General features: G+C 41.5%; 1 protein-coding gene across 3 annotated transcripts in view; it reads left to right on the forward strand.

Annotated features, from left to right (window-relative positions):
• Positions 1-1,343: 1,343 nt before the first annotated feature.
• The window catches only part of LOC139451162 (acyloxyacyl hydrolase-like), a 40,052-nt gene continuing 19,925 nt past the window's right edge, over positions 1,344-21,470 (forward strand). The window contains exons 1-11 of one of the 3 annotated variants that reach the window (XM_071232942.1): positions 1,344-1,606; positions 6,806-6,962; positions 7,544-7,643; positions 8,187-8,240; positions 8,431-8,498; positions 9,020-9,080; positions 9,833-9,903; positions 10,678-10,726; positions 16,988-17,131; positions 18,375-18,444; positions 19,446-19,562. In XM_071232942.1, the coding sequence (XP_071089043.1) occupies positions 1,414-1,606; positions 6,806-6,962; positions 7,544-7,643; positions 8,187-8,240; positions 8,431-8,498; positions 9,020-9,080; positions 9,833-9,903; positions 10,678-10,726; positions 16,988-17,131; positions 18,375-18,444; positions 19,446-19,562 (1,084 nt within the window). In that variant the 5' untranslated portion in view covers positions 1,344-1,413. The remainder of the gene's footprint in view (positions 1,607-6,805; positions 6,963-7,543; positions 7,644-8,186; positions 8,241-8,430; positions 8,499-9,019; positions 9,081-9,832; positions 9,904-10,677; positions 10,727-16,987; positions 17,132-18,374; positions 18,445-19,445; positions 19,563-21,470) is intronic. The other 2 variants (XM_071232941.1, XM_071232939.1) reach the window with 2 other exon arrangements.

Consider the following 21,470-nt stretch of genomic DNA (forward strand, 5'->3'; position numbering starts at 1 on the left):
TGAATATTGCTGAGTGCGGCATTAAACAAACAAACAAACAAACAAACAAACATAATACATTGAGAATTAGAACAATTAGGGAATAACAGACTGGCTACGGGGAATCACGGGTTATCTGTCCAGATTTAACGAATCGGCTTTCTATGATATTGATCAGTTGCTATGCATCCTGTAATTGAAACGAAAAACCAACGCGAGCCTGTTTCTCTAAAATATTACACATAAAGCGCCAAAGATATGTTTTGTGTAGGTATAGGTTTACCTCTTCAGGTTCAGTACATACTTACACGACCCGTGAAGATCCAGGGTAGAATCAATCGCATTAAAATCAGATGATCTTAGTTCTCGCTATCGCTTTGTTTAGCGGCAGCGAGAACTTAGATCTGATTTTAATGAGACTGGGGTAGAACACGCCTTCAGTAACTAATGCATGTCGTAAAAGGCGACTATGCTTGTTTTAAGAGGCGACTAACGGGATCGGGTGGTCAGACTCGCTGACTTGTTTGATGCATGCCATCGTTTACCAATTGCGTGATGTCAATCACTGGATTGTCTGGTCCAGACTTGAACATTTACAGACCGCCGTCATATAGCTTGAATACTGCTGTAAATAATCGAGTCTGGACCAGACAATGCAGTTATTAATAGCACAAGCATCGATCAACGCAATTGGGTTCGATGACATGCACCAACCAAGTCAGCGAGCCTGACCACCCGATCCCGTTAGTCGCCTCTTACGACAAGCATAGTCGCCTGGTACAGCAAGCATGGGTTGCTGAAGACCAATTCTACCCCGGATGTTCAAGGGTCTCGTTCGTTTACCAGTTATTAGTTCTTATGTGATCATCATAATTATGGTTTTATCACCGAAACATGACTCAGCGTCAATTATCCCTAGATGGGTTCTTATTACTACAGATAGCGTCAGATAATATTAATCAAAGCAGAAAATGGCGCCACACAAGTTTTCTCACAGAAGGGTACACAGAAGGGTATCTATCTATCTATCTATCTATCTATATCTATATAGCTATATAGATATATATATATATATATGGCATGGCTGCGATGTGACACTGTCATAACGTTCTTGCTATGACGTAGGTTCAACAAAACAGTTGTAATCGTGCGATTGCGCATTCTAGTACCGGTGCCAGTTGACCCCGTTACCCACATACCGTGTCCACAATGTGTCAGTGTACAGGGTATGCAGTGACGCGCCACACTGCTTCCGTCTATAACCTGAATTCTTCCTTGTTCGTATACTTTGCCATTGAACACTGCTATGCAGGAACGCACACGTCACTACAAGGGGTAAACCCTACATTCACACAAATATGATTCAATAGGACTTTCATTTTTCAAAATCATTATTACAGACAGGTCCAGCTGACTCAAGTCACGCGTTATCATATGACCACGCGCTGTACTGGACCCTCTATCAGTATCCATGGTAGTTACATCGGACAGAACATCGCCAAGATGGGCCGAGAGCTGACGGTGTGTGTTGTCGTCCTGGGGGTACTCTGCTGCCTGTCTGGGGTTGCGGCATCGGGGGCTCGGGGGCCGGGATATCGGTCCATCAACGGAGGGTCTAACTGTGCAGGTAATATAGACTACTCCATCACATTCCTCCCAGTTAACTTTTATTTATTTTGAGGAAATACATGCAGTGAAACCTATATATTCCGGACGGTAGAGATCCCGGTAGAGAACCGCCCAGTTTAGAAAGTGTCTGGATTAACGAATCACGAGCAATGTCATTTCGATGAATGAAGACGTTTCTAACAGTAACTGCCCGGATAGATGGGTTTGCGAATTAACGGGGTCCGGCCTAACGATGTTTTACTGCGGTAATAGTTTAACATCTTCCCGAGGCATGGGGGTTAACCGACCTTAAAATATTTATAATCAGTTGACTCCCTTTCTTCGGGAAGATGTAGTTTTCTTAAGAGATATTATTAGCAGATTACTCTTTGTTTGCTTTGTAAGATGTACATGTACTGACACTAATTCCTGTACCTTTAAGTGTGAGCGAGTGAGTATGGTTTTCGCTGCTTTCAGCAATGTTACAGCAATATCATAGTGGGGGACACCAGAAATGAGGTTCACACATTGTACCCATGTCGGCGTGACGTGCGAACGCTTTAACCACAAGACTACCCCACCGCCCCAGTACCTTAAGTGGCGTTTAGGATGTTGTTCTATTTATTATTCTGAAAACGAAAGTGCCATTTAGACTGAAAGGAAGTTCTGTCAAAAAGTGTATATTCAGAAAAAAGGGTTTTTCCATAACTAAATGAACCTTGAAGATCCGGGATAGAAATGATCTTCAGCAACCCATGCTTGCCGTAAAAGGCGACTAACAGGATCGGGTGGTCAGGGTCGCTGACTTGGATGATGTATGTCATCGTATCGCAGTTGCGTGAAGCGATGCTTATGATGTCAATCACTGGATTGTCTGCTCCAGACTCGATTATTTACAGACCGCCGTCATACAGCTGGAATATTGCTGAGTGCGGCGTTAAACAACAAACAAACAAAACAATCAAATCCATAACTAAATACATAACAATAATAACTATATTTTGCTCATCACAAGAATAAAACACGTGCATATACAGATACAACAAGTGTCATGTATTTTCCATCTTACTGATTAGGATGAACAAGCAGGGCAGAGTACATACAAAATACAGGATCCGAGATACACAATTATCACAAATCTTGGCTTGTCTTGGTTTCATGACAACAGATAAACAGTGATAACTTATTTGAGCACGTGTGATAGTTGATAACCCAATAACCCAATAACCTTTGTGAGAAAATGGACACATTACGCCCATCCATGTTAATGTGGACCATGTATTGCTCAAAATTGATGGGGTGATTATGATGCCTTGGTTGTATCTCACAACAGGAACATATGTAAACTCACACTCTGAAGACAAGTGGTATACCTCCGAACAATAACCAAGTTCGCCCCGAGTATGTTTCTGGATTTGTCAGCACCATGCCCGTGCTCGTTGGCTTCACCGAAGTGGTAAACGTCTGAGACCTGTATCACTTCGGGCTTTTCTCTCACATGACACATCGTGATATAACTTGAATACTGTTAAAAGCGGCGTTAAACCCAACTCACTCACTCACCAAGTAAGGAATAAAATATACCCATAAACGTTCGCTCAGGTATTCTGCAAGTCATCCAGTATAGATTAATCAATAATAATGAATGAATTTGTGGTTTGATGAATGGATCGGGGTTGGTATGAAGTCTGATTTATTGATTCAAGACAAAGACCGACACTCTAAACCTATGTGTTTCACAAAAGTGGTAGATGTCTGAGACCTGCATCACTTGGGGCTTATCTCCCGAAGTAAGCTGAAACACCGTGCACCGGCAATGTTAGCATCATCCTATTGTTTTTATTATCACAACTGGGGCAAGGGTGACCCAGTCAGCTAAGGCGCCGCAATTCGCTGTGCAGAGTTGCGTCCCTTGGGGACGAGAGAAACCAATGATCGTGGACTCGAATTCGAGTCTCTTTTATTTTTAGGTATGTCAGCCCCATACCCGTTCTCGCGGTTTTTCCACAGTGATGAACGTCTGAAACCTGCATCACTTCGGGCTTTCTTGCCACATTAAGCTGACACATCGTGACATAACTGGAATAGTGTTCAAAGCGGCGTTAAACCCAACTCACTCACCCTGAACACTAGATTGAACACATGAATGTCACTGAAGATATAACACTTTTAGAACACTTTAAGAACACGTTTAAAGTGTTCCAGGGTGCCGTTGTACAAACCAACATTAGCGCTACGAGAGTCGTAAGTCTATTTTAAAGTATGGCTGTTACGATCACCTTAACGTTAGCTTTGTACAACGGTACCCAGGACAATATGCAGAACACTACCGTCTCGGAAAACTGCTTCGAATAAATATTGGAAACGCTGCAATTTGCCCCCCCCCCCCCCCCCCTCCCTCTTCATGGGGTAAGAATTGAAACCGCATGCTTACCCTTTGGTATAATAAAATCACAAAATCACACAGACGGAATTCTCAACTGTAAACATGAATTATTTTTTTCCTATATGATAGGTTCGTGCATGTGTGGAATATCTTGTTGATACAACAAAAGATATAACATGTATTCTTTTGACAAATGCATATATCAATGACATTTTTCTGACTTAAATCGAATATGGGGCTCAACAATATCCTGATCTTTTTATCATGAAATGACAAACGCTTCAATATGATAATGATGCACAGTAAATAACCTCTGTTTCCTCTTTTATCACTGAACATGTCTCTTGAAGTTAATGGAACTGTAACATAAGAACATCTTTGTAAATGCATGAAAACAATATCTGTGATATTTACAGTTTGTAAAAGTTGTATCATATTGTTGTTCATACATGGTATCCTTGTGTATTTTAAAGCATATTTACAAAATGTTACATAAACATTATGATTTTCCTGACAATCTGTTATCCCTAACATAACATTTCATTCTAAATGTGATAATCTCTAGCATAACATTTCAATCTAAATGTGACAATTACATTCAAAATATATTGAAGCATATTCTTTTGGGGTTATTCTTTAACGAATGAACTAACATGTAAATAATTAAGCAAACATAGCAGGATACCATGTTTGTGTGTTATTATCTGCCTTCCTGGGGCAGTTGAGCTATATCTCATTGACGAGAGTGCCTATCTCTCTAATCGGCCAGTTTGAGACATCACATTTGCCATTCTCAAAGCGAGGCCATGAAAACGCGGGAAAATGAAGGAAAATAGAAACAAATATTGCAATGAAAAATGGTAGAATTAAATAATTTAACAGATAATGGAAAGAATTATCAGCCTTCTTATTATAATATATCAGTTAATCCAGTTAAGAATAAAAAAAGTGAGAGGTCTGTACTCCGCGGGTGTTTCATCTGGTTAAATGTCCCCAAGAAGGATGGTTTTATAGCACCGCCATGACCATAGCATATGCTTAAAAAAACCTCCATGACACACAAATATGTAATAAATGGTTGTTGTTGTTTGTTGTTTAACGCCGCACTCAGCAATATTCCAGCTATATGACGGCGGTCTGTAAAATAATCGAGTCTGGACCAGACAATCCAGTGACTGACATCACAAGCATCGATCCATGCAACTGGGATTGATGACATGCATCCACCAAGTCAGCGAGTCTGACCACCCGATCCCATTTGTCGCCTCTTACGACAAGCATAGTCGCCTTTTACGGCAAGCATGGGTTGCTGAAGACCTATTCTACCCCGGATCTTCACGGGTCTAATAAACTGTATCTCTCACCAAGAAGATTCCATGTAGTTTGACTCCATCAAAACACGCTCGTGTTCTACACCAGATCACAGGCCTTCAGCCATAGAACACGTGCTATCCTTAATAGAACAGTCGTTTTCGCGTATGGACGCGTCCAGTTTTCAATATGAGAGCACACAAGTGTAGAGTGCAGGTCTTTTTCTTGAGTCAATAAATCAGACTATACATACCAGCCCAGATTCATTCATTCGTCTACCCATTCATTCATCCGAATCGATCATTTATTCACCCACCTAAACGTTCATTAAATTAAAAAGACCCGTGAAGATCCGGGGTAAAATAGGTCTTCAGCAACCCATGCTTGCCGTAAAAGGCGACTATGCTTGTCGTTAAAGGCGACTAACGGGATCGGGTGGTCAGGATCGCTGACTTGGTTGATGCATGTTCCGCGGGGAATCCTCGATAAAATGATAAAATATCAGGTTCCTGTGGAATTGCAGTATCCAATCATTGCCTTTCAAGCGCGGATACAGAATTTTGGAAAAGGTGGTGTTAGTGCACTTAAAGAACAAACATGCTTGTAAGCCAAACAAGGGTGTGGGATGCTAATTGTCTCATGCTCCCTACCATTACCAGATGTTCTAGGTGAGGTGAAGTGAGTTGAAAGATTATTCTATTCTAAGATTATTGTGTGTGTGTGTATGTGTGTGTGTGTGTGTGTGTGTGCGCGCGCGCGCGCGTGTGTGTAGTGATGCCGATTTATATTTATAGCGCGAGCAAACTAAGATACCATGCCGCAGTTTAACATGAATACCCCATTTAGACACAGTATACTGTCTCCGAGCCGACCAGTCCTTGTTTTAGCCCGTGGGTCATTCGAACATTAGAGTGAGTGAGTGAGTGAGTGAGTGAGTGTGTGTGTGAGAGAGAGAGAGAGAGAGAGAGAGAGAGAGAGAGAGAGAGAGAGAGAGAGAGAGAGAGAGAGAGAGTGTATTACTTCGATTGTACTTGTCCAGACTAAGGTCAGATTTATAGTGCCAACACAGTTTAACCTACTCAGACACAGCTATACGGAACCCGAGCTTTGTTTAATCACCTTAATGCTGAGAGCCAGGCAGGGTAACAAAAAGTACTAACTCTTAACGTATTTTGGTATGACGCGTCCGGGGATAGAACCACCGACCTTCCGCTCTCCGAACAGACGCTAAATCACATTCACGGCTGATGTAAAACCGAATTGTCTTCACACATTGTTGGGATTCGAACTCGAATCTTGACATGACGAGCCCACGCTTTACATACTAGGCTACCCAACAATACCCTTATACCATGAGTATCAGTGATCATATCCTGATTGTGTAAGATTGAAATAGCTAATGAAATAAGGCTATGCAAAGGAAAAAAACCCCTTAGAATCAGAGTTAATTTCGGCAAATGTTATGTACTAACGTATCGAAGACACGAGCCCCTATAAATCTCGAGTTGTTTCCCCCTACAGCATGCACGGTCGTGATTTCCTTGGTGGAGCAGCTCTCGGAGATCTACAACGAGACGACAGTGCAGGCTCTGGACCGACTCTGCTCCTTCCTACCGACCAAGTTCCAGAATGCTTGCAAAGCCTTCGCCAATTTTGTTGGACCTGTTCTTCCTGAATTGTACGTAACCTGAGCTCTGCGCATGTGCGGTGGAGTATAGACATGCGCAGACCCTCGATACGAATTGAGTGAGTGAGTGAGTTGGGTTTAACGCCGCTTTTAACAGTATTCCAGTTATATCGCGTCGTGTCAGCTTAATGTGGGAGGAAAGCCCGCGATACGAATTGAAATTTTCTGCCCCAGAATCTCTTACATGTGTATATATATATTATAGTATTGGTCTTGTATACCACATGTTCAACTGTATATAAAATACTGCCCTTGGGTAATGCATGTACATCTCTACAATCCTCAAGGCTGGAAGATGTTGATCAGGTTGGTCACACTTGGATGATTGCACCGATGACGTTATCGTTTTTATCGCTTGTAGTCACTGGTGGGCATGGACCAACTCGATCATACAATCACCATAAGTAAAAGATGACGCTTGAAAAACACAATTTTAGAACTTTAGACTCCTCTGAGCCATTAAGAATATGTAAAAAGTGACTTTCCGTTTTTTCACTGTGACTTTGGATGTAAAGATACATTGTTTGTATGTATTAGCCACGGCGTGGTAAACAGGCTGTTGTCTATTGCAGCATCTCTAAGGAGGAGAACCCTGACACCATCTGCCACGCCCTCCCCTTCTGCCACACGGACCCCGGCCATCAACGCTGCCAGGCCTACCCCTCACCATCGGTAACAACACTAGGGTTCAGTATTTACAAGAGCCTTTTGTTTCTTTGCAAATGAAAAAACCCCGCCACTTCCAGTGTTAAATAGAATTCCACAACTGGAAAACCCCGCTAATCTGGACTTTATGGTTCATCATCATCATCATCATCATCATCATCATCAATGCTACAAGTGCGATACGATGAAGCGTCGTAAGTCAGAACCCTGTTAGTCCGGAACCCTAGCTTTACGTACGGTTACTGTTAGGGAATGAGTGACTGATTATTGCTCAATTCTGCAGCTATTCGCGGTGAGTTACTATTAGGAACATATATATATATATACACTGCAAGTGTTTCCGTGGCATTTGATAGGCTAACCTAGCAATTTTCTTTTGCGTTTATGTTTCCATAACCGAAAACATGGGCCATGCCCACTAACGGACTGTTGTTCTATTGGCTGAAAATAGAATGGGAGGAGCTTGTGTAGCATTATTGATCATTATTTATATAATCCATCCAAACTGCTGCTGTTTCACATTAAATGGTATTTACCTATATTTTTCAGACAGGATTTGAGTTCGGTGTGCGCAAGCGCCGAGAAGTCATGAAACAGCATGGAGTAAGTTACCCTAAAAACAATTTCAGTGCCTTCAATTTTTTTATCATAAAAAAATAATATTTTGTGATAATGGATTCATTGTGAGGCCTTCTATATGCGGCGAGGTCCGGTCTATGGGGGTTTCAATGGGTAGTAATGTATTATCTGAACCCTCAAACAGATTACCGAAACTCAAATAATACTTTTGCAGCTCTCCGTTGAAAAAGCCGACATCTGCAACCTCCCAGGAATCAAGGAAATCTGCGACTACATCGATAAGTATGAATGTATATTTCCTCTTATAATCACAGGGGCGGTGGGGTAGCTTATTGGTTAAAGCGTTCGCTCGTCACGCCGGAGACCCGGGTTCGATTCCCCTTTGGTACAATGATTGAAGCCCATTTTCCGGTGTTCCCCGCCGTGACATTGCTGGAATATTGCTTAAAGCGGCGTAAAACCATATTCACTCATTCAGTCTTATAATCACATGGGTGATATAGCCATACATTCTTCTGCGGTTGCGTATTTTAGAAGCCGGAACAAAAATGTTTTTAATAATTTTTTAAAATAATTTTATGCATATAATGTATCGTCCGTCGATTTGCTCTTCAGGACAAATTTGTCTACAATGAAAGTGTCCGTATTAACGAGTTGATGATGTACAAGAAATGGATCACATGCAATAACGAATATGAATATAATATGTGATTTCCACGGACGCACGCACTGACGCACGAAAACCCATTTTATTTTACATGTTTATTTCACACCGTAAAAAAACATCAATGAATATTTTGCAGCATCTTCGACAAACACGATCCAGGTGTTGATGTCGATACTGATGGCTTCAGTACAGTAGAGGTGGGTTTTCACATTGTATCTATAAGAATTTCGTACAAATAAGAAACAAACTGATATTCGTTGGTGATGTATTGGGTAGTGGTATCATACTTGTGTTTTGGAGTAAGTTTGCAGTAGGCGGCTGTTTTTTCAGCTTTGTAACGCTGTATTTTTTAGTCAAATCCTGTTTTGAAGTGTTTCCTTTCTTTTGCCCGACAGTTACCGTATTCCCTCTATTAGACGCTATTCATTACGGACAAGCCTTTGACCCGGCGTCTCTTGGAGGCCCGGCTTCTATTAATAACCCCCATTTCACTATGACCACGAATTTAGGTCCCAAAAAGGGATAATTAATTGTATCAATTGATCGACCCGGCGTCTATTAGAGGCCCGGCTTCTATTTTTTGCACCGAACAATTGACCCGGCTTCTATTAGAGGCCGGCGTCTATTAGACCCCGGCGTCTATTAGATCCCGGCCTCTATTAGACTCCGGCGTCTAATAGAGGAAATACGGTAAGTGTGGTGGCCGATTAGGGCCATCGCCATACCGCACTGAGATATCCACGCGATATCGCAACCAAGCGACGGTACGATACGATATTGCGAAATCGCGACATGATATTGCGATACAGCCCAAAACGAAATAGCGATAACACGCAATGCCAGAGCGGTAGAGCGACACGACATGGCGATAACACGGCACGACAGCCGCCATAGTTTAGTAAAATGTATATTCAGTTTTCAAACTAAATGTCCATACGGTTGGTTGCAGACGCTGCGAGGCACGTCGTGGAGAGGACGTGATTGTGACGACAGTAACGGCGACAGACACCCAGGCGCCAGGTAAGTCTCCGATAGACAAGAACAGAACACAACTTTATTTATGTACACAACGGCATATGGATATAAAATTACTTTTTCAATCAGGCGACAGGGCAAATAAATACTACATACATGACATAAATGTGTAACTAATAAATGGTCATACGTTAGATACAGGACTTATGGGAAGAAGTGATGCAGGCCCCAGACATTTACCACTTTGGTAAAACGTACGAGTACGGGTATGGTACTGACAAACCTGGAAATGTAATCGAACAGGGATTCGAACCCACGATCATAGGTTTCTGGCATGCCTAAGGGACGCAACTCTCTACAGCAACACACACATGATCTCTCAAGATACTTCTACTGCCGGGGGACCCGTGAAGATCCGGGGTAGAATAGGTCTTCAGCAACCCATTCTTGCCGTAAAAGGCGACTATGCTTGTCGTAAGAGGCGACTAACGGGATCGGGTGGTCAGGCTCCCTGACTTGGTTGAAGTTTGTCATCGATCCCAGCTGGTGGATCGATGCTCATGATATCAATCACTGGATAGTCTGGTCCACACTCGATTATTTACAGACCGCCGTCATATAGCTGGAATATTGCTGAGTGGGGCGTTAAACAACATACAAACAACAACTGCATAGGGCGATGCTCATGCTTTCAGTCACTGGTTTGTCTGACCCAGAGTTAATTTTTTAAAGATCGCCATGATACACCCGGACTATTGGTGACTGACAAACAAACTCACTAACAAGCAAACAATTATAGACTACATTTTTATTCTACAGACCAGTCATGAACGACGTCGCCTTTGATTCTAACTGCAACGGAATTTACGTAAGTACAATATATAATCCATGTGTATATGATCCCTAAGCTATGATATTAGATGCATATCTTTTACTTTGACAATTCTGGATGGACACCTATTACCTATTGATTACCCTATTTTTGAATATTCATGCTAGTATAACTGACTGTGGTAATAAGCCGATTTATCATATAATGGGTAGGTTTCTCGGCAGGATAAAGCCAACGGATAAAAAACGATATCCGTTGGGGTCATATGCAGATAGAGATGCAAATATCAAAGGTCAAGTTTGGACTACTTTCACTGTTTATAAACAAACATGGCGTCGCCCTCGTCATTCGGCGATCGAGTCAGATTTAACCATCGGGAATCTGGATAAACTACAGGGACAATAGTTATTGTAGGGTTATCTATATTATATATGACTATGGTTAGGTGCTCTACCGCCTAAACATTACTAGCCCTGTTATGCATGACTAAAGAGAGGTGAGAGTGAGCTCCCCTTAGATCATTGACCATGTGGAGGCTGTATACTCAACACTCAGCACAATAAACCTACTATCTTCAAACTATATATACTGTGGTATATTGAGAAGACATAACATGGTGTCAGAAGTCGGATAAGGATATCATTAACCAGGTTAGCAACTACAATAGTCAAAAAGAAGATTTTACTTGATGAACTTGTTAGTGAGCGAAAACTGAAGGTCTAATTGAAGTCCATGTGCTTTTTGTGAAGTGTTGGAAATTTTCATCTGGTGTGATAAAATGGCAAATAACGAAGAGCAACCACAGTTACCTCAGTTATTACCACAGTCAGCATACAGGGTGAACCCACCTGAACAGTTTGACTTCACAAAACCAGAATCTTGGCCAAAATGGTCACGTCGTTTTGAACGATTCAGACAATCATCTCTTTTGACTAAAGAAGCAGATGAAGTTCAAATCAATTCACTCATTTACTATATGGGAGATGAAGCAGAGGATATCCTGTCATCTCTGAATTTGACAGATGAAGAAATGAAGTCATATCAAACAGTGATTGATAAGTTTCAGAGACACTTTGTAATTTCTCATAATGTGATATATGAGAGAGCTGTATTTAACAGACGTGTACAAGAAGATGGTGAGACTGTGGACTCGTTCATCAATGCATTGTACGTTTTAGCTCGTCATTGTGACTACGGTACACTACACGATGAACTAATAAGGGACAAAATTGTCGTAGGAATTAGAGACAGTGCATTAAGTGCTAAAATGCAAGCAGATAATGAACTGACACTAGTCAAAGCTGTACAGATGGCAAGACAACGAGAAATGATTAAGAATCAACAATCTCAACTTCGTAAGACTGACACAAGTGCGGCAGCAATGGATGCAGTCAAGTCTAGAAGACCGACAAAACCACACAGACAATCATCAAAGAATAATTCTTCAAAAGCCAGTCATGCTTCCAAGAATGGAAAACACAGTTCAGCAAAGTCAAGAAGACCATATTGTCAACGATGCGGAGCGAAACCTGCACACAAATGGCAAGATTGTCCTGCACGCGAGTCTATTTGTCACAAATGTAACAAAAAGGGACATTATAGTTCTGTTTGTCTTAGTGGCAGAAAAGTAGATGAATGTGTGCTAGACTTTGACTCTGATGAAGACGAATTTTTCATTGGACAGCTGAGTGATACATCAAGAAATATTGACGAAGGCCCATGGGTGACAAACATTCAAGTGAATGACACCTTGATGGAGTTCAAGATCGATTGTGGTGCGGATGTCACTGCCATATCCGATACCTGTTTCAAGAAACTTGGCAATGTCAAACTTGAAAAGACCAAGAAGAAATTACTTGGCCCAGCTAAAATAAAACTCGATGTCATAGGGGTGTTTACTCCGAAGCTAACCAAAGGCAGCAAGGTAACATCACAAGACATCTATGTTGTGAGAAACCTTGACAGAAGTCTACTGGGGAGACCAGCCTTAACAGCCCTTGAATTGATCAAGTTTGTTGACTCAATCACAATCGATGATGTGGAGAGAGACTTTCCATCATTGTTCAAGGGTCTGGGTGAAATTCCGGGTGAACATGACATAGAACTAACTGATAATGCTGTTCCCTGTTCTCTAAACACACCAAGACGTGTACCCATACCACTCCTTGAAAAAGTCAAGAAAGAGCTTGAGAAAATGCAGGATCTGCAAGTCATCGAACCAGTTACACATCCAACTGACTGGTGTTCAGGTATTGTTGTTGTTCCGAAGGGGAAGACAGGAGTGAGAATCTGTGTTGATCTGACACAGCTCAACAATAGTGTGAAGAGAGAAATTTACACTATGCCTGCAGTTGATCATATTCTCGGTCAGATTAAAGGTGCTAAGTACTTTACTCGCTTAGATGCTAATTCAGGCTTTTACCAGCTGAAGTTATCAGACAAAGCATCCAAGTTAACAACTTTCATAACTCCATTTGGCCGATATCGGTTCAAAAGGATGCCATTTGGAATCTCGAGTGCACCCGAGATATTTCAACGAACAATGTCTCAAATCCTGAAAGATCTTCCTGGTGTAATCTGCCTGGTGGACGACATACTCATCTATGGCTCGACTCAAGAGGAGCATGATACGCGTCTCATGAGAGTACTCAAACGTCTAGCAGATAATGGTGTCACACTCAACAGGGACAAGTGCGAGTTCAACAAGACTAAACTGAAGTTTGTTGGACATGTCATCAGTGAGAATGGTGTTCAACCTGACCCGGATAAAGTCAAAGCCCTTGTCAACATGAAACCTCCTACAGACAAAACTGAGCTGAGAAGATTTCTCGGTATGGTGAACCAGATGTCAAAGTTCTCTGACAAACTTGCTGAAGGTACCAAACCCCTGAGAGAGTTGCTACATAAAGACAGTACATTCCTATTGAGTGATGTACAACAAGCCTCATTTGATGAAGTCAAACGTCAAATAGGTGACGCACCAACTCTGGCTTTGTATGACTCAGCAAGAGAAACGATTGTATCAGCAAATGCATCATCATATGGTATTGGAGCTGAGCTGAAACAGAAACAATCTGATGGATCATGGAAACCAGTAATCTTGGCATCCAGGTCTCTAAGTGATACAGAGCAAAGATACGCACAGATCGAAAAAGAAGCTCTGGCGATTACCTGGGCAACAGAACGGTTCAACGATTATGTGCATGGAAAACACTTTCAAATAGAGACTGACCATAAACCTCTTGTTTTTTATACTTGGATCCAAATGTCTCAGTGATCTGTCTCCAAGATTGCAACGATTCAGAATGAGGTTAATGCGATATAGTTATTCTGTGTTCCACACACCTGGCAAAAATCTGGCAATTGCAGATACACTGTCAAGATCACCGGTGGATGAAATCCTCCTAGCTGAAGACAAACACTTTGAACAAGAGACTGATCTCTATGTTGATCTAGGAGTGTCACAACTATCAGCTTCTGATGCGAAGTTAACAGAAATAGCCTCAGAACAAGAGAAAGTGTATGGCAGAATATCCACATTCTTACAGAACAAGTGGCCTGCATACCATTCCCTGTCAACAGAGGAAAAGCAGCTATACAAAGTGAGACATGATTTGTCTATGGTGAATGATCTGTTGTTAAAAGGCAATAGACTGGTGATACCTCCTACTCTTCGATCTCAAATGCTCGAGAAGATTCATGCGGGACATCAAGGAATCCGTAAATGTCGAGAGAGGGCAATGACAGCGGTATGGTGGCCAGGACTGAGTGAAGAAATCAGATCTGTTGTTGAACACTGCAAAATCTGTTCAAAGTACAGGAGAAATCCAACTGAACCTCTCCTACCAACACCAATTCCTGATCGACCTTGGCAGAGAGTAGGTACAGACCTGTTTGAACTCAACAAAGCAATGTACATACTGGTCATTGACTACTTCTCAAGGTACATAGAAGTCATCAAGCTGTCTTCTACGACATCAAAGAGTATCATCAACGGTTTGAAATCTGTATTCTCTAGACATGGGATACCAGAGGTAGTTATCTCAGATAATGGACCTCAATATTCTTCACAGGACTTCCGTGAGTTTGCTCAACAGTACAACTTTACTCACATCACATCCAGCCCGTTGTATCCAAGAAGCAATGGAGAGGCTGAGCGAGCTGTTCAGTCATGCAAGAATATGTTGCGTAAAGCTGATGATCCATATCTTGCAATGTTGGAATACAGGTCAACACCTGTATCTGGTGGATTATCTCCAAGTGAGCTTCTAATGGGAAGAAAGCTGAGAACAAGCTTGCCTTGTCATCCTACACAACTACAATCCAAACATGTGAATGTGAAAAGATTCAAGCAAACTGAATCTGTGAAAAAACTAATAATGAAAGATCAGTATGATCATCATCATAATGTGCGACCAATGTCTGAGCTCAAACCTGGTGATTGTGTTTGGGTAAATCAGTCCGAGTCGAAAGTGGTCGGTAAAGCCGACACCCCGCGGTCATATATTGTGTCAACCCCAAAGGGGGAGGTGAGGCGCAATAGATGTGATCTCAAGTTAATTCCTGGAACAGATGATACAAGTGTCAAAGTGATCCAACCAACTGTCAACAGCAGTCCTGGAAGTGCAAGTCTGTGGTCACAAGACAATACTAACTCTAAGTCTCCAGTTAAAGTTAATCCTCTCAGTCCATCATGTGTGCAAACCAAAAGTGGTAGACATTCAAAACCACCAAAAAGACTTGATCTTTGAAATGCATATTTCATTGTATTTGAATAGCATTCAACAGCCATGTTGTATCAGTAATTTTGAAGTTATAGCAATGATCGTTATAATGTTCTATTTTAGAAAACACTTAAAAAGAGTACTGTTTAATTAGAATGATCTAGTAACATTGACTAAGTGTTAAGGCTTTATTTTCAATATAATGTTATGCATAATACATATGCTTGGAAGTGTCAAATGTTAATTTCACTTAAGAAAGTATGATCATTTATTTGCAATCGTTATTGCATATTTGTGTTTGAATGCATTTAAATGTGTTAGGCATATATCTGTCTGTAACTAGAACATGTAGAATGCATTAATGTTTACTTTATTTCAGTTGCTTAAAGTTTTGCAATTATCTTTCCTAGAACGGGGGATGTAGGGTTATCTATATTATATATGACTATGGTTAGGTGCTCTACCGCCTAAACATTACTAGCTCTGTTATGCATGACTAAAGAGAGGTGAGAGTGAGCTCCCCTTAGATCATTGACCATGTGGAGGCTGTATACTCAACACTCAGCACAATAAACCTACTATCTTCAAACTATATATACTGTGGTATATTGAGAAGACATAACAGTTATCATTATCAAAAGAACAGTCTAATATACTGAAAATCAGTGACTTACTGTTACGTAGCTAAGGCATTTTATAAGTTTTGGTAACTTTGGAGATATAAATTTCGACACAATTTTGCGCGGGCACGAGGCTTGGCCAAGCGAGATCAGTAGCCACATCTGTGCTTGTAGACCTCTGCGGCTTGAACCTTTCTCCACAAATTAAAATAAGTTGGATTTGGCCGAAATATGTTTGAATTATTACCCTGTTTCGTTTTGTCGCTGTGTGTACATCTGAATACTCTTCTTAACGTCTTGACAGACCGACTGTCAACAACGTGACGTCTCATAGACTAGGGTTAGAGTAGCTTCCCTTTGACAAAGGGCAGTTACTCTAGCGGACAGACCGATGGATTGACGCGAAAGGCAATTAAAAACAATTGTTGTTTTGCGTATATGTTGCTTCGCCACTGTATAAGAAAGAGATTTCAGTTGGAACTATATTGGCTACTGTCACTGTCCAACTGACACATCACTTACCCTGTGACGTAATAAATATTAATGCGCGCATTCCAGGAAAACTCACAATATTTCGGTAATGTTTGTGAGAGAGGGAAAGCGATTTTGAAGCACAGAATTAAAGAATGACATTATATGATAAAGAGGTTATCACGCTTGTGTGTTTTGGGATGGTAAATATCCTGTATTAGGAATAAACACTATGTATTTAGTGAGCCAAGGCTTGCTAAATACAAAGTTTATTCCTAATGCAGGATATTTACCACCCCCAAACACACTAGTGTGATAACCTCTATTGACATGCATGTCATCGTATCCCAATTGGATCGATGCCTATGATGTCAATCACTCGATAATTTACAGACCGCCGTCATATAGCTGAACTATTCGGCGTTAAACAACAAATAACCAAACAAACAAACAAACAAACATGTGATTGACTCCTATTCCAGGGATCCGACCCCACGAGTGGCAAGACCTACGAAGAGGTGTTGTGTGGGGGGACGGAACAGCGGGGCGTGGCAGTACTGGGGGACTCCATTAGCGCTCACTTTCACCTCCCGGAGGAGTGGATGGACGCACGGAAACTGTCCTTTGTATGTACACGTGATCATCTTCGCGAGTCGGGAATATTGCCGTTATACAACGGCTGCCTGTAAATTATGTAACGGAGAAATGACTCGAATCTGTTAATTCCGAAGTAGCATCAAACGAGGTGCTTACTTCTGATCTGGTTGATTCTACTTCCGGACTGAACAGATTCGAGTGATTTCTCCGACTACACTATGTAATGGTTGATATACGATTTCTGTCTTATTTTGCATAATGACCTATAGCTCCGTCCGTTTTACATGTTAAAAACGATGTTCAGAATGGCCAGTGAATTTCTGGCATCAACTGCATAAGCATTAGCGTGAACACATCATAATGGTTTAATAAGTGAGTGAGTGAGTGAGTGAGTGAGTGAGTGAATAAGACTTTACGACACTTTTGGCAATACTCCCGCAACATCGCCGCGGGGTACTCCACAAATGAGCTTCACACAGTGTAACCATGTGGGGAATCGAACCCGATCCCTGTTACACACACACATTCCTCTAACCCACCCCCCACCCCCATCCCCCACCGTCAAAGTTAGGGGGAGGGCCTGGGATTTTATGGCAACAAATAAATTGTCCGAGAAAATTCTTGAAAAAATAACTATGCATCAGATTGCTGAAATCATTTGTCTGCCCCAAAAAGATGGTTATAGTTGTAATTAAAAAATATGGTGAAGCTGAGCTCCATGACGGCACCAGGTAATACTTGAATCTGGACCACACAAAACTCTGGTTGATATTACAACTAACGTACCCCACTGTGAGTTGACACGAGGACGCAAAGTCAACGAGCTTTACCATAAGATCGAGATTTAGTCGCCGAGTACGACAAGCATGGGCTATTGGGGTCGTATTCTAAACCGTACTCCACACGGGCACTTAATATTGCCATGTAGTATCATCAGTTGTATTGTACTTAAGAACAATAATGTTCGCTGACTATAAACTACGGAAGCCTTTTAGGGCCATTTGTTTTTTATTTTTCTTCTTAAAATGTCATGACACTAAGTTGAAATTTGAAGATACTAAGTTGAAATTTCAAGTTTGAATCTTGAAATTTCAACTTAGTATCTTGAAATTTTAAATTAGTATCTTGAAATTTCAACTTATGTATCCTGAAATTTCAACATAACATTTTGAAATTTCAACATCACATCTTGAAATTTCAAGAAAAAAACAAACCAAACCAAATGTCCCTAAAAGGCTTCCGTAGTAAACAGTGTTATGTTGATGTCCCCAGGATGTGTTCAAGCACTTACCCTTCATCTTGGAGAACGAGATAGACTGGCCCCAGATGTCCTCGGCCACAGGTAAGACATACACTACTGGGCCCCGTTCCACAAAGCCATCGTAGAGTTACCACAGTCGTAAGTCTACGTTAAAGTAAATAAAGAAACAATCTCAATCTCTAATGTCTAATATGGCGTTATTATTGTGTGGGTGAATTAAAATTGAATGTGGCATCGGCATTATTTCAGCCATATAGCAACGAGGACAAGTTGACATATTTGGGCATTACACTATTATCTACAACTGTTTAGACTAAAATCTAGTCTCTGAAATGAACATATCGTACATAAAAAAACAGTTGTTCAGTTATCTTAATAAAAATATAATAAAAAGGAGCCCAGTGACTCTCTTCATCCTGATACTGCAGTGATCTAGACTTGCCAAACATTATAGACTTGCATGGGCTGTATTTGATATATATTTGTATCAGGGTCTGTAAGACAAACAACTGTTTAAAACACGGGCTATAAGCCACCAGCAACCAGAGCTAGGCCACCTCGCTTCCGGCACGATACCCCATCAGGATTTACGTCATCACTTTAGCCACTGGTGTTTGTGCACACTACTAGCCAATATTTAAAAACCTACTCAGAAATGATTTGGGTTTAAAATAATGGTTTATTAGAGTGTATTTCAGTGAAAAATATATATACAGAATATCAAATTTGGGAATGTTAGCATCATCCTATTGTTATTGTCTTAGCTTTTATTATTACAATTGGGACAAGAGTGACCCAGTCAGCTAAGGCGCCGAAATTCGCTGTGCAGAGTTGCGTCCCTTGAGGACGAGAGAAACCTGTGATCGATTGGAACCCCACCTCGTCTCTTTCATTTTTATTCACCTGTTCTCGCGGTTTTACGATAGTGATAAAGGTCTGAAAACTGCATTACTTTGGGCTTTCCTCCCACATTAAGCTGACACACCGTGATATAACTGGAATACTGTTCAAAGCGGCGTTCAACACAACTCACTCATTATCATATTAACCATCACCATCTCACTGTTGTATCGTTATTCAAGGTCATGGTAACAACAGTTGGCCGGAAGTAATCCAAGGACCAATCGACTCGCTGTATCTGAGACTTGCAGCCAGGAACCGATGTAACCATAGAGATTACCAAAATATCGCCGTCAATGGTAGGTCCTGACTTAATTATGCACGACTCTTAATATAAAATCCAGTTCCAACAGGTGGCGGATTTTACGAACCCTTCTTCAAGTTGAATAATTAAGGGACACAACTCGTAGTAGCTTCTGTGTTCTGAACTTTAGTGGAGGTATTTGCCAAATGACACCGCGTGTATGAAACGGAAAACTGCGATTGGGGATGAATGAAAACTGACGTTTATGCTTTTGTTGTTGAAAACAAATAACCAAATGATTAGTTACCTGCTTATATTTGTTAACATGGTCATTAGAGATCTCGGTATGCCGCCAACCATTAACAAAGAACACCAATTCAAGACATCAGATTTGGAAACAAACACAGGAATCTTATTTGTAGTTGTCTATTAGGAACGAATATAAAAAATATCAGCCTAAAACATGTCGAATCAGCGAATTCATTTGCATTTAATCCGCATTAGCGTTATAATGAGGTTTTAATGAAATCCAGCTGTATGAGACACATACAAACATGCGATCTTCACTGACAGGAAATCAAGTGAGACCTGTGGTAATGAAATATCAGTTTTGCATTGTTTGAAACATGAAACATCACGAAACGAATCCCGGTCCTGAAAAAAACCCAAAAGACAAATACGAAGTTGTACACGTAGCAGCTATCCTACTGAGCAAAAGAAAGTACACATCGACTTGGGCAGCTTATAAAAAGAAAACGAGAAAGTGTACACATTTAATTCGAAATATATTTTGAAGTTCAATCACTTATGGTACAACAAGCCAAAAGACAATTTCATGCCTCTTGGGAACTGGGGTGCCCACATCTGGGGTCATAACTGTCACTTTTCACAACAACAACAACAACAACAAAAAATAACAAAGCTTCTGAACGCTTCCATGGCACCTCAGTAATGGCATTAGTATCTCGAGTGGCCTTCTCGGGCGTCCAGACAGACACGACACCCCATGGGTACCCCGTCAATACACCCGCATCCGACCATCAGGATGGAACAAGTTGAACCTGCTCTCGTCGCTGATCAGCACCCTTGGCCAATCACGTCGCATAGTTGGTATCCACGGACGTCTTTTTGGCTGACGTTAACAGGTCAAGGCCATTATGCTACGGGGCCTCTCGGCCCGAATTCTTGCAGCAAGTAATCGTCTTGACACTGTGTTCCCGATGATGCGGCGTCCCAGTACCGTCAACGCCGACGACGTCACCAGTAGGGAGCGACTACGCAGATGGAACGTGTGCAGATGGCGGTCCTCCTGTTGGGTGGCCACGCGCGATCTACCACTTCCCATCTTCTCGCGGCAAGGGTGCTAACTTGCTTCAAACAAAATAGCGACGCCTAGTCAAGACGATGTGATCGATAATCACAATCTGTATTGTAATAAAACGGGCGAAATGCATCAAATAACGTGAGCACATGGATTGAAAACATGAAACAATTTTGAGAATATCTGTTGACGCAGAGTTGGCGGTACACATGCTTTGCAAATCCTGCAATCGGCCGAACCGGATGTCGATCTTGTTACGCGATTTTGATTGGACTATCCATAGACGCGATAGTCAAGCCAAAATATAACTCCATAATTCAAGTCTAGTTCGGCCAGGGTGAAAACAGTCAGTTAACTCAATTGCCTTGGGAAGATGACCACTTCGTGACGTGTCCCTTGTATACCCAGCTGGTGGTGTCGCTGAAACAGCCTAGCAATGGTCAGGCCGCTGCGCCCAAGCGCTCTAGCAACATGAATCTGTGTATCGCCCATCAGCGCCATTCCAAGACCCCTCTCCACCTCTCTGTTCTGCCAATAACGTTGCATTTCTTCTCACGTGCTTTTTGAGCTGTAATGTATTGGGATCCAACCGCTTGGTTTCTATACCTCTATATGCATCTCGTGCTATCATAAAAAATCGTG

This window comes from Haliotis cracherodii, unplaced genomic scaffold, assembly GCF_022045235.1.
Source record: "Haliotis cracherodii isolate W230 unplaced genomic scaffold, xgHalCrac1.p SCAF_10, whole genome shotgun sequence".
NCBI lineage: Eukaryota > Metazoa > Mollusca > Gastropoda > Lepetellida > Haliotidae > Haliotis > Haliotis cracherodii.